General features: G+C 32.6%; 1 protein-coding gene across 2 annotated transcripts in view; it reads left to right on the top strand.

Annotated features, from left to right (window-relative positions):
- The window catches only part of LOC111057797 (transcriptional regulator ovo), a 107784-nt gene extending 90704 nt beyond the window's left edge, over positions 1-17080 (top strand). The window contains exons 7-12 of one of the 2 annotated variants that reach the window (XM_039422605.1): positions 59-448; positions 2677-2856; positions 5243-5612; positions 7133-7257; positions 10392-10550; positions 13588-17080. In XM_039422605.1, coding sequence (XP_039278539.1) covers positions 59-448; positions 2677-2856; positions 5243-5612; positions 7133-7257; positions 10392-10550; positions 13588-13620 — 1257 coding nt within the window. In that variant the 3' untranslated portion in view covers positions 13621-17080. Of the gene's footprint in view, positions 1-58; positions 449-2676; positions 2857-5242; positions 5613-7132; positions 7258-10391; positions 10551-12486 lie in introns of both variants that reach the window. The other variant, XM_039422606.1, reaches the window with a different exon arrangement.
- The last annotated feature ends 1614 nt before the right edge of the window (positions 17081-18694 follow it).

Below are 18694 nucleotides of genomic sequence, written 5' to 3'. Positions count from 1 at the left end.
TACTTTTGTGTTAATTTTCACTGATTTTCATAAGTTTTTCCTTGTTTTTCCTTTCCAGCAACCAGGTGAAACCATCCCACCGCCCATAGAACCCTCGGTCAACCCTTTCCCCGAACACCGCGCGGTCTGCTATGACACACCCTCATCCTCAACCACCCCCACCTCCTCCTCCTCCTCGACTATGACCTCATCAAGGGGAGGCCTCCCCTCCTCCTCGGCCTCCTCCTCCACCTCCACCTCCTCCTACCGCAGCCTGCCTCCTCCCCCCGGCTACAACGAGCTGGCCAAGGAGCGAGCTGAGTTGGCGCTGCATCTTAGCGCCGCTGCTTCGGCTGCAGCTGATGAGCCCTCGCATCAGATGCAGCAGCTGCAGATACAGGTGCAGTTGCAGCAACAACATCAGCAGCATCACAGCATGCATCAGGCGCAGCATCAGAATGATGTCAAGGTAACTGAAATAAATCTAACGATTTCCTGCAGCATCAGACTGATGTTTTCTAGGTCACAGTTAATACGGCTTCTCAATGCGATCACACCTATAATAAGCAGTCTTTAGGTAATGTCAGAGCCTCTGAAATTGATCAGTTGCGACCTGAAAACTCTGACACCAGACCTGAGCCAGCCAGGTCACTCGACATTATTGACCGAACGAAGTGAGGTCTTAGATTCAAGTCTACGGTTTGGCATTTCTCTTGATGTTTAAATGTTCATATGTTGCGCATTTACGGCGAAACGCGGTAATAGATTTTCATGAAATTTGACAGGTACGTTCCTTCATAAATTGCGCGTCGACGTATATACAAGGTTTTTGGAAATTTTGCATTTCAAGGATAATATAAAAGGAAAAAGGAGCCTCCTTCATTCGCCAATATTAGAGTAAAAATCAGACTATATAACTATTCATCATAAATCAGCTGACAAGTGATTACACAGATGTGTGGAGAAGCCAGTCTATTACTGTATTTGTATAAGGTCTATAGTTTCAATCGAAGACCTTGAAGAGGTATGCATCTTTAAGCTGGGTTTACACCAAAGTTATTAACAAAATGTTTATAACTTAATCCTTATAGATTCTATTAGATTGAACGCAAGTTGACAAACACACATGTTCATCATGTGTATGATAAGTTATGTTTAATCTAATATAATCTAAAAGGATTGAGAATTGCATTTAACTATTAAGGATTGAGCTATTAACATTTTTTTTAATAAATTTGGTCTAATCGCAGCTTTAAGGTCTTTGGTTTCAATATTTTGTTTTGCAGTCATGGTATTATTATGCGTGCCCATCAGTATCAATATTCTCACATTCGAAAAAAACTAATTTAATTGGTGAATAAAAATAAACTAAAAAATAATGCTGGAGAAATTATAATAGCCTATTTTTGATTCTAAAATCAATTCTCATCAGACAGAAAGATCAATACTGGAATGGATGAATTATATCATATGAAATACCAATTCAAACGTGAACTGAGTTTGTTAACATTTAAAACAGTTGACATCTGGTACTTGTGGATGAGAATACTGCGTGAGGTCTACTGTTCACAGAACTACTAGTTCAAAAAAGCTGATACTTTACACTATTCTCTCTTTATTTTATTTTGTGTTCAATCTTCTAGTTTTCCCAAATTTAATTCAAACGTGGAGTACGACTACGCCCCGTTTCGGAAAACCAATTTTCTGACTCCAGCTATACTCAACAATATTATTAAATATTTGAGTGATTAGAGAATTGGAAAGATTTTGAATAAATTATTACTAACAACAAAAGTTGAATTTTTTTTTTTTGAAAACTAGGCATCTTGTAAAGATATAGTTCTGAAAGTCTAGAACTTGGCTGAATCCCGAGCTCGGAGACCGGCACTTAGTATTGCACTAGCTGCCACGGGAACGCGGAATTGAAAAAATGTCCGGCACTCAGATATGTATATAACAATCTCAATTCCGCGTTCCCATGGTAGTTATAGTGGAAGATTCTATTGTCCCTGTTTGCTGTGTGATTGGAATTCTTTATAGGTGCGTTCAGATATAGGTACGCGCCGCGAACATGAGCAATTCACTTATGATCAGCTGATGCCAAGCTTTTCATATCTGTATCTTACCGTTTCTGTAAAAATACAGATATAGTCAGCTGATTAAAAGTGAATTGCTCATGTTCGCGGCGCGTATATCTGTACGCACCTTTATAGGTGATATTATTAAGCTGCGTACACATATACGTGCTTCCAACCCGCACCGAGCACGCTCCGTCCTCGTACCGCCCTCGTTCCTCCATCGTACCGCAGTCGCTCCGCCAACGCTCTGCAGTCGCACCCATCATGAACGTTACGGAAGATGTTAGATCTTCTCGCGTTCCCCGGTCGAACCACTCTTGCTCGCCGGTCGATCATCAATCGCTCTGCTGGAGTGACGTTCGTTTGCGGAGCAAAGCGAAAGTCTGTACGCACCTTTATATGACTATATCTGTATTTTTAGAGAAACAGTAAGATACAGATATAAAAAGCTTGGAATCAGCTGATTAAAAGTGAGCTCATGTTCGCGGCACCTATATCTGTACGCACCTTATTGTGAATAACTTGATTAGAACTCGATATTTTTAATTTTATTATTGTTCTCATAAAACTTCATTCGAATACCATGTCTAATATTTTTTCTTTCCTTTTCTTTCTCCAGGGAGGCTCTCTTCTCTCTCCAGGCCTATCTTCACTGGAGTTGGACTCGAGCACAAGCATGTCCCTCCCCTCCCCTGCTTCCTGCAGTCTGGACGGAACCGGCTCTCTCTCTCCCCCTCCCGGTGGAGATATTGCCTCCATTCCATCCCTCCAGGTCAGGGTTGGAGTGCTACAGCAAAGGGTGAGTTCATCAAAAATATATAATATTATACAGAATTTGCTACGAAAGGTGTAACATGTAAAGACCATAGATTCTTCAAGAAATTTGCAACAAAAACAAGGTGTCTCAACCCTGAATCACCCTGTACAGAATGAAAAATTACAATAATTTCATGAAAAGTTGAAAATATTCATGAAATTACAAAAATTCATGAAATTTGCAACAGACAGGATGTCTCAACCCTGTCTCACTCTGTACAGAATTAAAAATTACAATAATTTCATGATAAGTTGAAAATATCCATGAAATCACAGAAATTCATGAAATTTGCAACAAAAACAGGGTGTCTCAACCCTGTCTCACCCTGTACAGAATGAAAAATTACAATAATTTCATGAAAAGTTGAAAATATTCATGAAATTACAAAAAATCATGAAATTTGCTACAAAAAAGGGTGTCTCAACCCTGAATCACTCTGTACAGAATGAGAAACTACAATAAATTATTTATAATAATAATTCTTGGACAATCATAATCGTTATCATCGATTAATTTTCTCGGGTTAGTGACAAAATGAACCAATGGCAGTGCACAGCTCATATGATGAGGTCCACGCTATAATTGCAGTGAGAAAGATAGGAGAACAGTGTTGTCATTCTCTGCCTTTCCACTGCCTTCTGTAGAGGATAGCTCATACCAGTATTTCTGATGTGATATAAAATGTTTATTCTTGTTTGAAAGTGTGCGATTTGATAATTTTAAAGGCGTATTCCATACAAATGTCATACGTTGAAATGGTCAAGAAAAAAAATTTAATAACCTTCTTCAATTAATTGCAATAAAAATTCTCTTGTTGTTTCCATGCTGACAGACCTAATGGAAACTATAGGTAAGACAAGATTATAAAATTTTAGCTTTTCATTTATTTATTTAAATGATTGATGAATCACACAATTCATATGAATTATTAGGGAGTCCAAAACTGTTCCTTTTCCAATTTTTTTTTAAAATAGGTCTTAAGGCCCGCCGCAAAGTAGACTCACGCTAATCCACGGAAAGCAACCCACGCCGCGGGATGTTTTGTAAACCATTGCTACGCTTCTCCAGACATCTGTGTAATACATGCAATGAATGATCCACTTGTCAGCTGATTGATTATGAATAATTCTATAGCAATGGTTCACAATACATCCCACGGCGTGGGTTGCTTTTCGTGGATTAGCGTGGGTCTACTTTGCTGCGGGCCTAAAGCTCCCATCCACGGTCGAACAAGTTTGTGGTTGTGCAAACTATAGTTCCATAGAGAAAACATAACATAATTATGCTATCTTTTTCTGATGCTAGTAACTATCCTACGGTACCTATTTGGAAGATCATTTTATCATTTTCACCCTATTTATGAGGTATTGTTTCGTAGGATGAACTTCTGTGTCATTTTCTCACAATTTTTGGGGGTATAATTTGAGGCAGGATTGGAAGATGAACTACTCTCATCTTCACCCTATTTTTGAGGAGAGGTTTGGGTTATGATTCAAGGATGAACTGATATTTTCTCACGATTTTTGGGGGTGTGATTTGAGGTATGATTGGAAGATGAATACTCTCATCTTCACCCTATTTTTGAGGAGAGGTTTGGGGTATGATTCAAGGATGAACTGACATTTTCTCACGATTTTTGGGGGTGTGATTTGAGGTATGATTGGAAGATGAACTCTCATTTTCGCCCTATTTACGAGGAGAGGTTTGGGGTATGATTCAAGGATGAACTGTCATTTTCTCATGATTTTTGGGGGTATGATTTGAGGCAGGATTGGGAGATGAACTCTCACCTTCACCCTATTTTTGAGGAGAGGTTTGGGGTATGATTCAAGGATGAACTGTCATTTTCTCACAATTTTTAGGGGTATGATTGGAAGATGAACTACTCTCAAGTTCACCCTATTTTTAAGGAGAGGTTTGGGGTATGATTAAAGGACGAACTGTCATTATCTCACAATTTTTAAGGGTATGATTTGAGGAGAAATTTGTGTTACTTTTTTGTTACGTTTACTTTTTTACTGTTAGACTACTTTTTTTGTAATTATACTTGTAAAATTTGCTGTTTTTCTGCACTAGATAACCTCACAGAAAACTAAAATATAGTTATAATTTATTGTATATCCTTGTTTTTCATTATTTATTCATTCATACAATAAGTATATTATCAATATGATAGGGAGAGGAAACATAAGGTAACCTTGTGCTATTCCTCTCCCAAATTTAGAAAACACATAGTCCGAAATAGGTTAAGTCTTGAAGTTCTTCAATTCACAAAATTTTCAGTCCTCAAGTATTTATTTTATTTAACTAGCCTAACATGTTTTTTGTTTAAATAGATAAATGAATATGTTTGTCCTCTGTTTCACAGCTGGGTCTCCCAGGCGACGTAGCGCTGGAATTCGTGAACGGCGGTCACGGCATCAAAAACCCGCTAGCCAATCACGACCCGGTTGTGCCCGCGGGGAGCGGAGCCACGCCCTCCTCCCTGCTAGCCCCGCCTCCCGCCTCCTCGGCTGGCCCCGCCCCCGAGAAGATGGAGGCCGCCGATGTGAAGCCGCCTCGCTGTGAATCGAGCGGTCGCTTTCAGTGTCACCTGTGCAGCAAGACATTCAGCCTGCAGCGGCTGCTAAATCGGCACATGAAGTGTCACAGTGATGTCAAACGCTATCTGTGCACCTTCTGTGGAAAGGGCTTCAACGACACCTTCGACCTCAAGAGGCACACTCGCACGCATACCGGTCAGTTTTGTTTGTCTGTCTGTTTGTTTGTGAAATTTCTTATGTCTATAGTGAGGTCCACGTTATAATGGCAGTGTACGATTTAAAAAAAAATAAATAAATTTATTAACCAACCAATCATATCAAACACAATAATAATATACAATACTGCAAAATCTTGTACTAATAAACTTATAGCCTACAAATCAATGAAAAAATGATTGATTATAGTGTTGCTATCCTTGTCTTTCATGCAACAAAGCAGATAACTCTATCTCGCAACTCTAGCTTTGCAATGTTGTCAGTTTGCCAGAAATATTTCAGATGGAATTAAATAGAGAATGCATTTATTCAAATGCTAATTAATATATAATTATTATTTAACGAAAATCCTAAATAAATGCTGCAAATCACCCTGAAGACCTCTGCTACTGCAGACATTGACAACAGGGCTAACAGCTAGATGGAAATTCGATGAGAACTACTATCCAAAAATTAGTTGCCAGCCCGGGAATCGAACCCGGTACCTCCCAATTGCCAGTCAGGAATGCTTACCCTTACACCAAACTGACAATCTCTGGATAGCAGTGCTCATGTTATACAAAGCCTAAATAAATGCTGCAAATCACCCCGAAGACCTCTGCTACTGCAGACATTATATAGGATTTTCGTTAAATAATAATTATATATTAATTAACATTTGAATAAATGCATTCTCTATTTAATTCCATCTGTATCTGGTTGGCCGCTATGGCTTTGTATAACATGAGCACTGCTATCCAGAGATTGTCAGTTTGGTGTAAGGGTGAGCATTCCTGACTGGCAATTGGGAGGTACCGGGTTCGATTCCCGGGCTGGCAACTAATTTTTGGATAGTAGTTCTCATCGAATTTCCATCTAGCTGTTGGCCCTGTTGTCAATGTCTGCAGTAGCAGAGGTCTTCGGGGTGATTTGCAGCATTTATTTAGGATTTTCGTTAAATAATAATTATAGAAAAATTTCATTTTTACTTTTGACAGTGACTGTACAGATCTAAACAAACAATTCTCAGCCGCCATCTTTTTTCTTCATTCTACCAAAATCTAAAATACCCTAAAATAGAATACCCATATTTTCTGTTACAAATTTCTGTGCAAAACTCAGATGGATTTGGTGTGAGATACATTCTAATTTTTTTTAAATAGGGTATGTTATTTCCTCCTTTCAGTTACCGTAAGTGATCATTGGGTTGTAGTGAAATTTTAAACCTTGGTAAATAAATTGTCAAGTAATTGTTCTTTCACATAAGTAATGAATTATGCAGATGTAGTGAAGTTATAACTATGAACATTCTAAATTTTTTTTAAATATGTTATTTCCTCCTTTCAGTTACCGTAAGTGATCATTGGGTTGTAGTGAAATTTTAAACCTTGGTAAATTAATTGTCAAGTATGACTGTTCTTTCAAATAAGTAATGAATTATGCAGATGTAGTAAAGTTATAACTATGATAAATACGTTGTTTTTTAATCCTCTAAATAATTGAAATATTTTTGTTGACAGGCGTGAGACCCTACAAATGCAACCTTTGCGAAAAGTCATTCACTCAGAGGTGCTCTCTCGAGTCTCATTGCCTCAAGGTGCACGGCGTCCAGCACCAGTATGCCTACAAGGAACGGAGAACAAAGGTGAATTATTAGTTACATTATTTCTCTCTTAATTTGTTACTTTTTCAAGAACTTTTGTTCAATTCACGGGTAGTTATTCTACATTTTCTCCAAGTCTCAACTCAACAGATTTATAAAATAGAATATTGTAGTATTGAAATAAAAAATAATAGAATAATAATACAAATTATAACTAATAAATTAATAAAACAATATTGAAACTTGAAGTACCCTTTATTATTTAAAATATTATGACTAGTTTCGACCATAACTTCATGCGCTTTTTTAAAATCATAACTATTGATTATTATTATAATTATTTAATAATGTTGATTGATTATTATAATTATTATTGGTCATTTTTCAAATTATAACTACTAGTTTCGGTGGTTACACCATCGTCAAGTTCTATTTTATAGATGATAGAAAGTAGCCCTGCATTCATACATTTTATACAGATTTATTTGATTTCCAACGGTTACAATTAATTACACCGATTTTTACTCAAAAGTTACAATAATGTAAGAGAATACAAAATAACAAGACAATAATAAATAATAAGAGTCTAAAATTCATATAAAAGTCTATAAAGATTCAAGAGGTATTCTTGAACTATCTCCATTCTACAGTAGATTGAGTATACAAAATAGAGTAGCAGAGAATACAAAATAACAAAACAATCAAATATAAGAGTCTAAAATTAATATAAAACTCTATAAAGACTCAAGAGGTATTCTTGAACTATCTCCATTCTACAGTAGATTGAGTATACAAAATAGAGTAGCAGAGAATACAAAATAACAAAACAATCAAATATAAGAGTCTAAAATTAATATAAAACTCTATAAAGACTCAAGAGGTATTCTTGAACTATCTCCATTCTACAGTAGATTGAGTATACAAAATAGAGTAGCAGAGAATACAAAATAACAAAACAATCATAAATATAAGAGTCTAAAATTAATATAAAACTCTATAAAGACTCAAGAGGCATTCTTGAACTATCTCCATTCTACAGTAGATTGAGTATACAAAATAGAGTATAGAAAATACAAAATAACAAGATAATAATAAATATAAGAGTCTAAAATTAATATTGAAGTCCATTAAGACTTTAAGAGGCAATTCTTGAACTGTTCCCATTCTACAGTAGCTTGAGTTGAAAATCATGACACTAGACCTTATTTTATGACTGAATATTTTTTTTTTTTAGATTACGTCCTAAAGACTCCAGTCATGGAGTATAAGACAAGTCATTACATAATAATTCTAACACTAAGTAGTTCAACCTAGTAAGGTTTGAAAGGAATTCTTGTACACTATAAAAAGCTCTATCAACTAAATATTTTTTCATTTGTTTTTTGAAAATCTGCAAATCATCATTACTTTTCAAGATTTGAGGTAGCTTGTTAAAAAATTTCCTACCAATATGATCTGGTTTTTGTTCAAATAACCTACTATTGTGACCCATTATATGATAATCTGCTCTGTTTCGCGTATTATACTCATGAACATCTGAATTCTGGATCACACCACTCGTTTTCACATGCATTACAACTTCATATACATACAAAGATGGCACAGTTAATAGACCAAGCTTTTTAAATAAAGGCCTACAAGAGTCTAACCTATTCACTTTCTCTATACATCTGAGTGCCTTCTTTTGAATCTTAAACACTCTGTCCATATTTTGTTGAGATGAATTACCCCATACTAAAATAGCATACCTAATATGAGATAGTATAAGTCCATAGTAAGCAGTTAACAGTAGTTTTTTATCATTCAGCCTAGCAAGCTGCCGCAGGACAAATACCCCAGATGATATCTTATTACATATCCTCTCAATGTAAGGATGCCATGTTAATTTCCTGTCCAATAAAATTCCCAAGAATGCTACTTTCTCTTCTTGGTCTAATTCATTTTCCTCTACAAACTCATTTATTTCTCTATCCTCTACTGAATTATATTTACTTTTGAATTGTAGGAATTGACATTTCTTACTATTTATTGTTAATTGCCTTTGCTTCAAGAATTGGACAATTGACTGTACTCCAGTAAAAGCATTTATTTCTAGACTATCTAATAAATAATTGTTGAAGATAAGCGATGTGTCATCAGCAAACAACAGAGCTCTGTGATCTTTTAACTCTTTTGGTAATTGGTTCACGTACAACAGAAACAGTAATTTTAGTAATATAGTAATAACAGTAATATACCGGTATACGTAAAAGCAGAAAACTAAGTAACCGTTTAAAATTGTTCAATCATGACATGTTTCAGGAATATGTCATTATCAAGACTTGAAAGACTTGATCAAGACTTGATAATGGTATCATATAGCTGAAGCATCTTGTGAATAGACAATTTTGAAAAGGGTACTTGGTTTTCTGTTTTTATTTATATTCAGTCATTATGGTCTAGTGTCATGAGTTTGAACCCAAAAATCTACTGTAGAATCTACTGAGCCTCTTGAGTCATATAGCCGAAGCCTGTTGTGGATCCACAATTTTGAAAAGGGTACTTTCTTGGATTTCCATTTTTATTTATATTCAAGAGGAGCCCTGACGGAAAAGAAGACAATATCATGACTGAATTGAATGAAAGTAAGGCCCACTGACGGCTTGAATGATATATTCAGACGAGGTGGAACCTCCGTCAGGGTCCTCCCACCAATAAAAGCCATACAAATATTATAATTTACAATATTTCACATAATTTTTTTTGCAATTTTGGCTAATTTTGTGTGTGATTTTTGTAGTACTATATTTCACATCAATTTTATTGCAATTTAGGCTAATTTTATTTCTTTATTTATTCGTGGACAGAATCACAAATCATATAAATATGATTAAGAAGGAACAACAGGCTTTGCCCAAATCTATTCCATTCCCAAATTTTGATAAATTAATAAAATGTCCAAAAAATAGGTTATGTTTCTACTGTTAAATGTTAAGTTCAATTTTCGTCCAAAAATAATATATAAGCTAAACATTTTGAATTTAGAAAAATTAAAACACCAAACTATATTTAAATATAACACTTAATTATCACTTCATATTGAATTAATCAAAATTTTGAACCCAAAAATACACACAACTTCTCCCACTAAGCACAGCTGTTGAACTGTGATATCATTTTGTGTTTGATTTTTGTAGATGTACGTGTGTGAAGAATGTGGCCACACAACCAACGAGCCTGAGGTGCACTACATTCATCTGAAGGACAACCATCCCTACAGTCCTGCCCTTCTCAAATTCTACGATAAGCGCCACTTCAAGTTCACGAATTCAAACTTCGCCAACATGCTTCTCCAGGTATAATAAATACTTTGCAAACTAGTTAACAAAGTAGGTACAGTACTTATGATGAGGTCTACGTTATAATTGCAGCATTTGATTGACATTGGTGTTGCTATCCTTGTCTATCAATCGACAAAACAGATAGCGCTATCCTTTTCTACCTCCGCAACCTTTATAATACTTTGCAAGCTACTTGACAGAGTTCTTAGCACATGGTGAGGACCACGTTATAATGGCCGTATTTGATTAACATTGATGTTGCTATCCTTGTCTATCATTCGACGAAACAGACAGCGCTATCCTTTCCTAGCTCTGCAACGTTGCCAGATCTTTTTCATCAATGTAAAGTATAATTAATTAACAGATTATTCAATCTAATTTAATTGACTAATAACATGTAATTGATTATTTTAAACAAAACAGTTTATATTATACAAATATCAGCTATTCTTTATATAAGGCAGTGGCAAGGCAGAGAATCGGCAACGATGTTCTCCTTTCTTTCTCCATTGCCGTTATAACGTGGACCTCACGATTTCTTCCAAGATTCATGAACTGAAAAATAAAAATTGATTCTGATATCAGTTGGAATCTATTCAGGTATATCTGGGATAAGTCCAGAGTTTTTTTTATTAAATTAAATGATTTCTTCAATTTCCAACAATTACACCAATTTTCAACTCAAGTACAATGATGTGGGAGTTTACAAAATAAGGAGATAATTCGTTGAGGATGTAAGATACTCCGTGTTTTGTTCATAATACTTGCCAACTATTATTAATCCACCCATAATCAACGATTTCTGAAAATAAAGTTTGACTCTGATAATACAAACTACAAAGCCTTTGTTTACCTTTGTTATTATTGTTAATTGTAATTAATTCTTGGTGGAAGTATCTAACATTCGCCACTACAAATACCATCACTATCTACATAGTTACCATTTCTATCATAGCTATTATAACTATCATTCCTATTATGTAGCTGTTATTAATAACTTTCAAATTGATGCACTGTGAAAATAGTCAAAATACAATGGAAATTTGTCAAGTCAGACCTCTGGAATTACTAATAATGCTTGGTCCCATACTTTGTTTATAACACTGCAGACAACCACGCATTTCTCTCAAAATCAATGCACTAATAAATTGTAAACTAACTATATGAACTTTTAAACTCCTTGGTCTTGTTTTCTTGATAAAGTTTCCTCTTCACTATTTCCAGATTTAGTAAAGAGTTTAGAAATGTCAAAAGTAAACAGTATTTTTTTTGTCGATAAACATCGACAGAATTCCTCAGTAACAATCATGTTTGTCTAACACAATTCCTTGGTTTTTAAAACTATTTCTGTAAAACTCTAGGCCTACTAATAATTTATTTTTAAATTGTTTTAGAAACTGATTCCTTGGTTTTTAAAACTATTTCTGTAAAACTCTAGGCCTACTAATAATTTATTTTTAAATTGTTTTAGAAACTGATTCCTTGGTTTTTAAAACTATTTCTGTTAAACTCTAGCATAGGCCTACTGGTAATTTATTTTAAAAATGTTTTAGAAACTGATTGAATTAGTTGAAATCTTTTCCTTCACAATTTCATTTTTATCTACAGTACAGTATATATTAAACAATTATTCCAATGAATTTTAGAAATATTCCAGCATCGTTTCATCATATTCCATCATGAATCTTCTATCTCAATAATAAAAAACAATGATATTGTCAAATTTCACTAGAAATTAAGTGAGAGATTTCACAACATCATCATCAATTCTACTAATCTTCAATCTTATTTACAATTATTTTGTTTGAATTATTCTTCTCCACACACAGACGATTGGTCTTTGAGGAGACATTCCATTCAAGCGCTTGATTTCCCAAAAATGTGTAAAATTTGTCTTTCCTGCATTTGAAAGATTTGTCAATTCTAAGGTATTTCTTCTCTTTTGTTCAAGGTTTGAGTTAACGGATCTGCAAGAAAAATTCTGCTACGCCGAATTTAGCCTAAATATACCAAAATGATTTACTATCAACAGAGAATATTAATTTATGTATAGTTTTGATTAAACAGAAAAATTTATGTAAATATCGTTTATTATTGACACTGTTTAGGACAAACAGAGTGATGCATTGTGACTTTTGATTACATAGAAATTATTGACTCTTGAAATTATTTAGTTTATAAATTTCTAATGATATTATTATATATTATTGTGTAGCCTAAAAAGTAATTATACACATCACAGCTTGGAAACTACACTGATTAGCTACGTTTAAGTGCATGGTTCTTATTTATATAGAAGATGTAACAACATTTATTTAGAATATTATGGATTCTGTTGGAGGTGTTAGAGTGTTAATGTGTGAACATATTCAATTTGCTGGAGTGGAGAGCTTGCTTTGAAGGTGATGAATACAATCACAAATCATATAAATAAAATATGATTTGGAAATGACAACAGGCTTGGACCAAAACTATTTCATTCCCAAATTTTCAGAATGAATATGAATTATGATGAATCGTGTGTAATAGAATCGATGGGTGAATATGAATCCAAGCTAGAACTAGATTTATAAAAAATATTGATTGACAAATTGAATTGTGAATTCATTCATAAAAGTAAATTGTTTGGTAAATCGAATCCAATTGATCTATATTGGTTGACAAATTGAATTTTAGATTCATTCATGAAGTAAGTTGTCTGATTAATCGAATTCAAGCTGAAGATCCTCAGTATTTTACTATGAACTCTAAATTGAAACAAGAAGAAGAAGAAGAAGAAGAAGAAGAAGAAGAAGAAGAAGAAGAAGAAGAAAAAGAAGAAGAAGAAGAAGAAGAATGAAACTCGTCTGTTTGTAATAAACACTACTAGAATTTATTTTTCGTGATTTTCATAGCACATAGTTACTAACTAATAAGCTATAACCAAATCTCAGAAATAATGACAAAAATGAAATTTTGTGAGGATCTGTAAAAATTTGACCCTCATTTTCTCTCTTATTGCTTGTTTATCAGCATTATGTAACTTATTTTTTATTGTGACCTGTTCATGCAGTCTCATGGTCTCCAGTTGGGTAAAGTCCAGTAATGGTTCGGATCCCACCAGTCGACAACCTAGCAAGTAAAACGTTTTCCTATTGGCTCTTCAAGTCTCATCTCCGAAACGGCGGGAAACGTTTTTAAAGTGGTCGATAAGTAAACTCAGTTTATCTTGATGTCAAATGTGAATTTGCCAAAGAATAAATCAATGTTTTTAAAAACTTCAAAATTTTATCAAAGTTTATAACTTACCATGTTAATGTCTGACATAATTTTGCCGATTAGCATTCAATGTCAAACATGATTAGTAAAATAGGAAATCCATGTTTTTCGACATTGCAAAATGCTATAAAAGTTTATAACTTATCATGCTAATGTCGAACATAATAATTTTGCCAAATAGTATAGTCAATGTTTATTTTCTTTCAAAAATGGTATCCAAGTTATAACTGAACTCTACTAAATAAGGATCTAAATAAGAATTCAATGTTTTTCGACATTGCAAAATGCTATAAAAGTTTAAAACTTATCATGCTAATGTCGAACATAATAATTTTGCCAAATAGTAGTCAATGTGTATTTTCTTTCAAAAATGGTATCAAAGTTATAACTTAACTCTACTTTCACAAACTAGTTAAATTGATAGAAAAATGTATGATCTAGTTACTATAGTATAGGATCTAGATTGGGGAAATTATATTCTTGTAATCGTAGTACATTAATACTAAGAGACAAAACTATATTGAATTATTACAAATTTGATATCTTACTGACAAAATATGAGATATTTTTCGAAAAAATAATAATTATATAGAGACAAAATCAAGTGAAAAAACGATAAGATCTTGATTTATTACAAATTTAATCTAAACTGACAAAATATAATATATATTTTTTCATAAATGTAAACGATATACTGTAGTGAGTTCGAGAAAATTACTTTTATGTAGTGCTACTGAAATCTCAATATTAATAAACGGTTCTCAAGAACGTTCATAGCCGAGTGAGGCTCGGATGTCCAATCTGACCCAGGATCAGCTAGTTAATTATGGTTAGCGCAGCTCAGATCAATTTAATTACAATTAATTTTCCAAATAAATCCATCCGTCAAAGCAAGCTTTTCAAGCATAGTATGAAGACTGCATGTTTATTAGTGGATAAACGTTATATTTAATAAATTATGTAGTTTGTATTATTTTCGATCGGTAAGGAGGGAAAATGTAATAATATTAGTGTCAATGAAATAATGAAATGTTAAATAAAAAAATTATGACAAGATGAGAGATGGGAGTTCTTAATACAACATGTTAAATACTATAAAATATGACTTATAAAATACTATGACAGATATCAATGTATCAAAATGTTGTCAAATATAGCATCACTAGCAGGACACCTGTGCTTCGCTACGGGAATTAAAAGATAATATCATTTTTCGAAATAATTTAAACTCGGAAAGCAACAAGGATATCCATTATTTTTTCGTGCACTGATATCAAAGTTCTTCTCCAAAAATATTCATTTCTACAAGTCTCAACACATCCAAATGATTACAGCCTGATTCCCATTAATTTACTTTCATCTAGTGAAACAGATGAAATATCACATGAGAATATCACATAAAATATCACTTTCTTCATATCACATGAGAATGAATGAAGCAAAACCTTTTTTAATATAAATTGGAAAAATATTAATAGTACCAGTAGTTCATGTCGTTTAAAAACATTAAATAATGCAATAATTCTTCATTCATGATTTTTTCCTCCATGTTTCACAATATTTTTTCCAACAGATACTGTTGAGTGTGGCAAATAATTTAGTAAATTTTATTTCATTTGATATGATCATGAACTTGGTAATCATGAACTTTGCTGACAATATTTGTTTTCAAAAGATTTGACAGAGTGTGGCATAATTTTTGGAAACTTCATTTCATTTTAAAGTACCTATCATAAATTTTGTAAACATAAATTTTGCCCTCAAGATACCGTTCAATCATCCAGAGCTCTTCTTACCTAAATCCGTGGATTTTATCATGGTAACAAGACTAAATTTTCCCAACTAATAATTTTCAGTACTGGATTTGTTTTTGATAGTGTTAAATTTTGAATAAATTTTAAATAAAAAATTTGGGAGAAGACAGTTTTGGGCTATGCCTGTTGTCTTCTCCCAATCATATTATAATTATGATCTGTAATTGCCAATAGAATAAATAAATGAATAATGAATAATGTTACTAAATAGATCTGTTTTCGATTTTATCATGTAACGAGGCTAGATTTTTCCAACAACTGATAATGTTTAGTGCTGGATTATTGTATTTGAATGGTGGGCTATGAAGAAGGAAAAGTATAATATTACTAAATTATCAATATACTCATATAGAGGAGAACAAAACAAAGCTGTAAATATAATACTATTATGTAGATCGAATGTAAGGAATAAACTTAAGTTTACAATATTGTGCAATTTTAATTTAATATTTTGATATAAGGTTTCGGATTTGGGGTTTTCTGACTATAGACTGGGAAACCGAAGAATACATAACTGTAGTCAGTGGATAATCCAGTAATATGTATCACGACTGTAGGCGTTGAATACTGAAAATCACAGAGTTAATTCTTTCACTTGTATAAATTAGATAACGTTTTATAAGTATGATTGTTGTATGTTATTATATTATGTTTCTGTTTATATTGTTAAGTGTGTAGACGTAGAGTGTTGATATTTTCCGAATTACTTTCGTTCTTATTTATTTTTGTGCTTATAATATGCATTCAGAGATGTGAATTATTTTTGAACACTATTTGGTTTTGGATCTACTGCAGTATATCTATATACTGGGTTGGGAAAGACATTGAATCTCCTCATATTATAGATATAGATATATTTTTTCCCATAGTCCTTGTATCAGTGGTTTGGAAATTATATATTTATATTTATCCAGTGTGAATGACTTAAAAGGCAGTTGATATAGATTTATAGATATAACTTAATTTCTTCAAGTATCAGTTTTGTTTCTTCTTAGTTAATATCTATTTAAAAAAAACTGAGTTAACTCGAAAATTGTAGCTTGTTGTTGGTTGAAGGCTATTTCTTGAAACAATTATTTCAAATTCAACCCAAAATGATGAATTTTCTAATAAATGTTTCACATTGGAATGATCTCTGTTGTTTCATCCTTAAACGTTGTAGTGCTAATAGGATAAATAATTTCGTTTGGCTCTTTTTAATAATTTTTCACGCATAATCTAATTTTGTTTCTGTGATAGTCATTTATTTTTATTTCATAAGTATCCATTGATTTTGGTTTGGTTTTGAACAGAAAAACAATATTTTTATGTATACTGAGATGATCCTCTGTAACTTGTGTTGTAGAAAATTTGAATATTTTTTGTAAAGTGTGATTCATCGCCAACTGTCAGTGTTGAATGAATTAGATGCGGTACTGTTTTCTTATGAGAAATGCTGACAGAATTTTGTGAATCTCACCAGGAAGGAACGGGATTAATTATATTAATTAATTAATAATATTATACTACATCAGCTCTGTGACACTAGTCTTTGCTAATAAACGTATCGCATCACAAAATATTATTATTTTTTCTTCACAAGGAGAAGGCTTGAAAGTTGGGTTGTTTTCTTTTTTCTACAAGTTCTCTTGAACGTGAAAAAGTTGAGCATTTAATTTGGATTTCACAAAAAATTATTACAAACTTTGATATTGCTTGTCTAATCTATGAATTACGTACACATCTGGTTCTTGGATAAAAGCTGGAAGTAAAATTTGGGGGATGTTTGGGAGTGGTGAAATATACTGTTTCTTTTTCAAATTTTAAGATTTTCATTTTTTCAATTTATTATTAAAAACACACAAAACAAGACAAAACAAAAATACAAAGAATTACGAAACAAATAAAACACAATAAGATGTTACAAATATAAAAAACCATGGGCTTTGTGGTGAAATGAATTCACTTTTTATCTGCCTTGAGATCAATGCAAAATAAAACTGCGTTTACATCAAATTTATTAACAAAATGTTAATAACTTAATCCTTATAGATTCTATTATAGATTGAACATAACTTATCATACACATGATGAACGAACATATGTGTTTGTCAAGTTCCGTTCAATCTAATAGAATCTATAAGGATTAAGTTAACAAAATGTTAATAACTTAATCCTTATAGATTCTATTAGAATAAGCATAACTTTTCATACACATGATGAACATATGTGTTTGTCAAGTTCCGTTCAATCTAATAGAATTTGTAAGGTTCAAGTTATCAACTTTTTGTTAACAACTTTGGTGTAAACTCAGCTTAATAACGGTGTCAAGTTCTAAACAATATTTATTGTTTCAATTTAGGATTCAGTGTTGTTCTTAGGATTGATTTCATTATTTTGTCTCTTATTCAAGGTAATTATTTTAAAAATGATATATTAGAAGCATTTATCATTTTTATTTTTTATGTTGTATCAATCGAACATTGTTGAAACTTGTTGATTGAGTGAACTATATTTGAAAGTTATTATTTGAGATTTATTCAAATAATAAATTTCGATATTTTTTCATGTTATTCTTCCCAAGTCTAGTTCTTGAAAGAGCTTTCTAAGTTCAGTCACAGAGAAAAAAGATGGAGAGATCTATCTATTATGCTTACTTAAATGCAATTATTGACAATTCTCATTGAGAAGGTTATCTTGGACTTATTTATCCTGTGGCCAATTATAAAAATTAGCCCACAGAGTAAAAAACTGAGATTTTCTATCGCCTTTATCCAATTACTAGATGTATTAATAGAGAGCAAAATCTATCATTATATGCTACTGGTGTCTTGTACGTATAGTAAAGCCTTACCTCATAATATTTTACATTTCAGTATTTTTATGTCATTAATATTATATTTTGTATAATCGATTTAAGGCTACGTCATGTTATTATTTTGTACTCATCAAAGAGATCATCAATGATCGATGAAAGATATTTTCCTATTATTTGAAATTGTATTATTATTTTGACTGTAATATGCTATTCTGCAAAATGAACAGGAAAATAAATATTTTATTGCAAAAAGGGTTGCGTTTTTAATGATATCACCTCGTGAATTCTTG

This window comes from Nilaparvata lugens, chromosome 3 (genome assembly GCF_014356525.2).
Source record: "Nilaparvata lugens isolate BPH chromosome 3, ASM1435652v1, whole genome shotgun sequence".
Lineage (NCBI taxonomy): Eukaryota > Metazoa > Arthropoda > Insecta > Hemiptera > Delphacidae > Nilaparvata > Nilaparvata lugens.
Note: the sequence above shows the minus strand (reverse complement) of the source record. Positions and strands in the feature narration are given on the sequence as shown.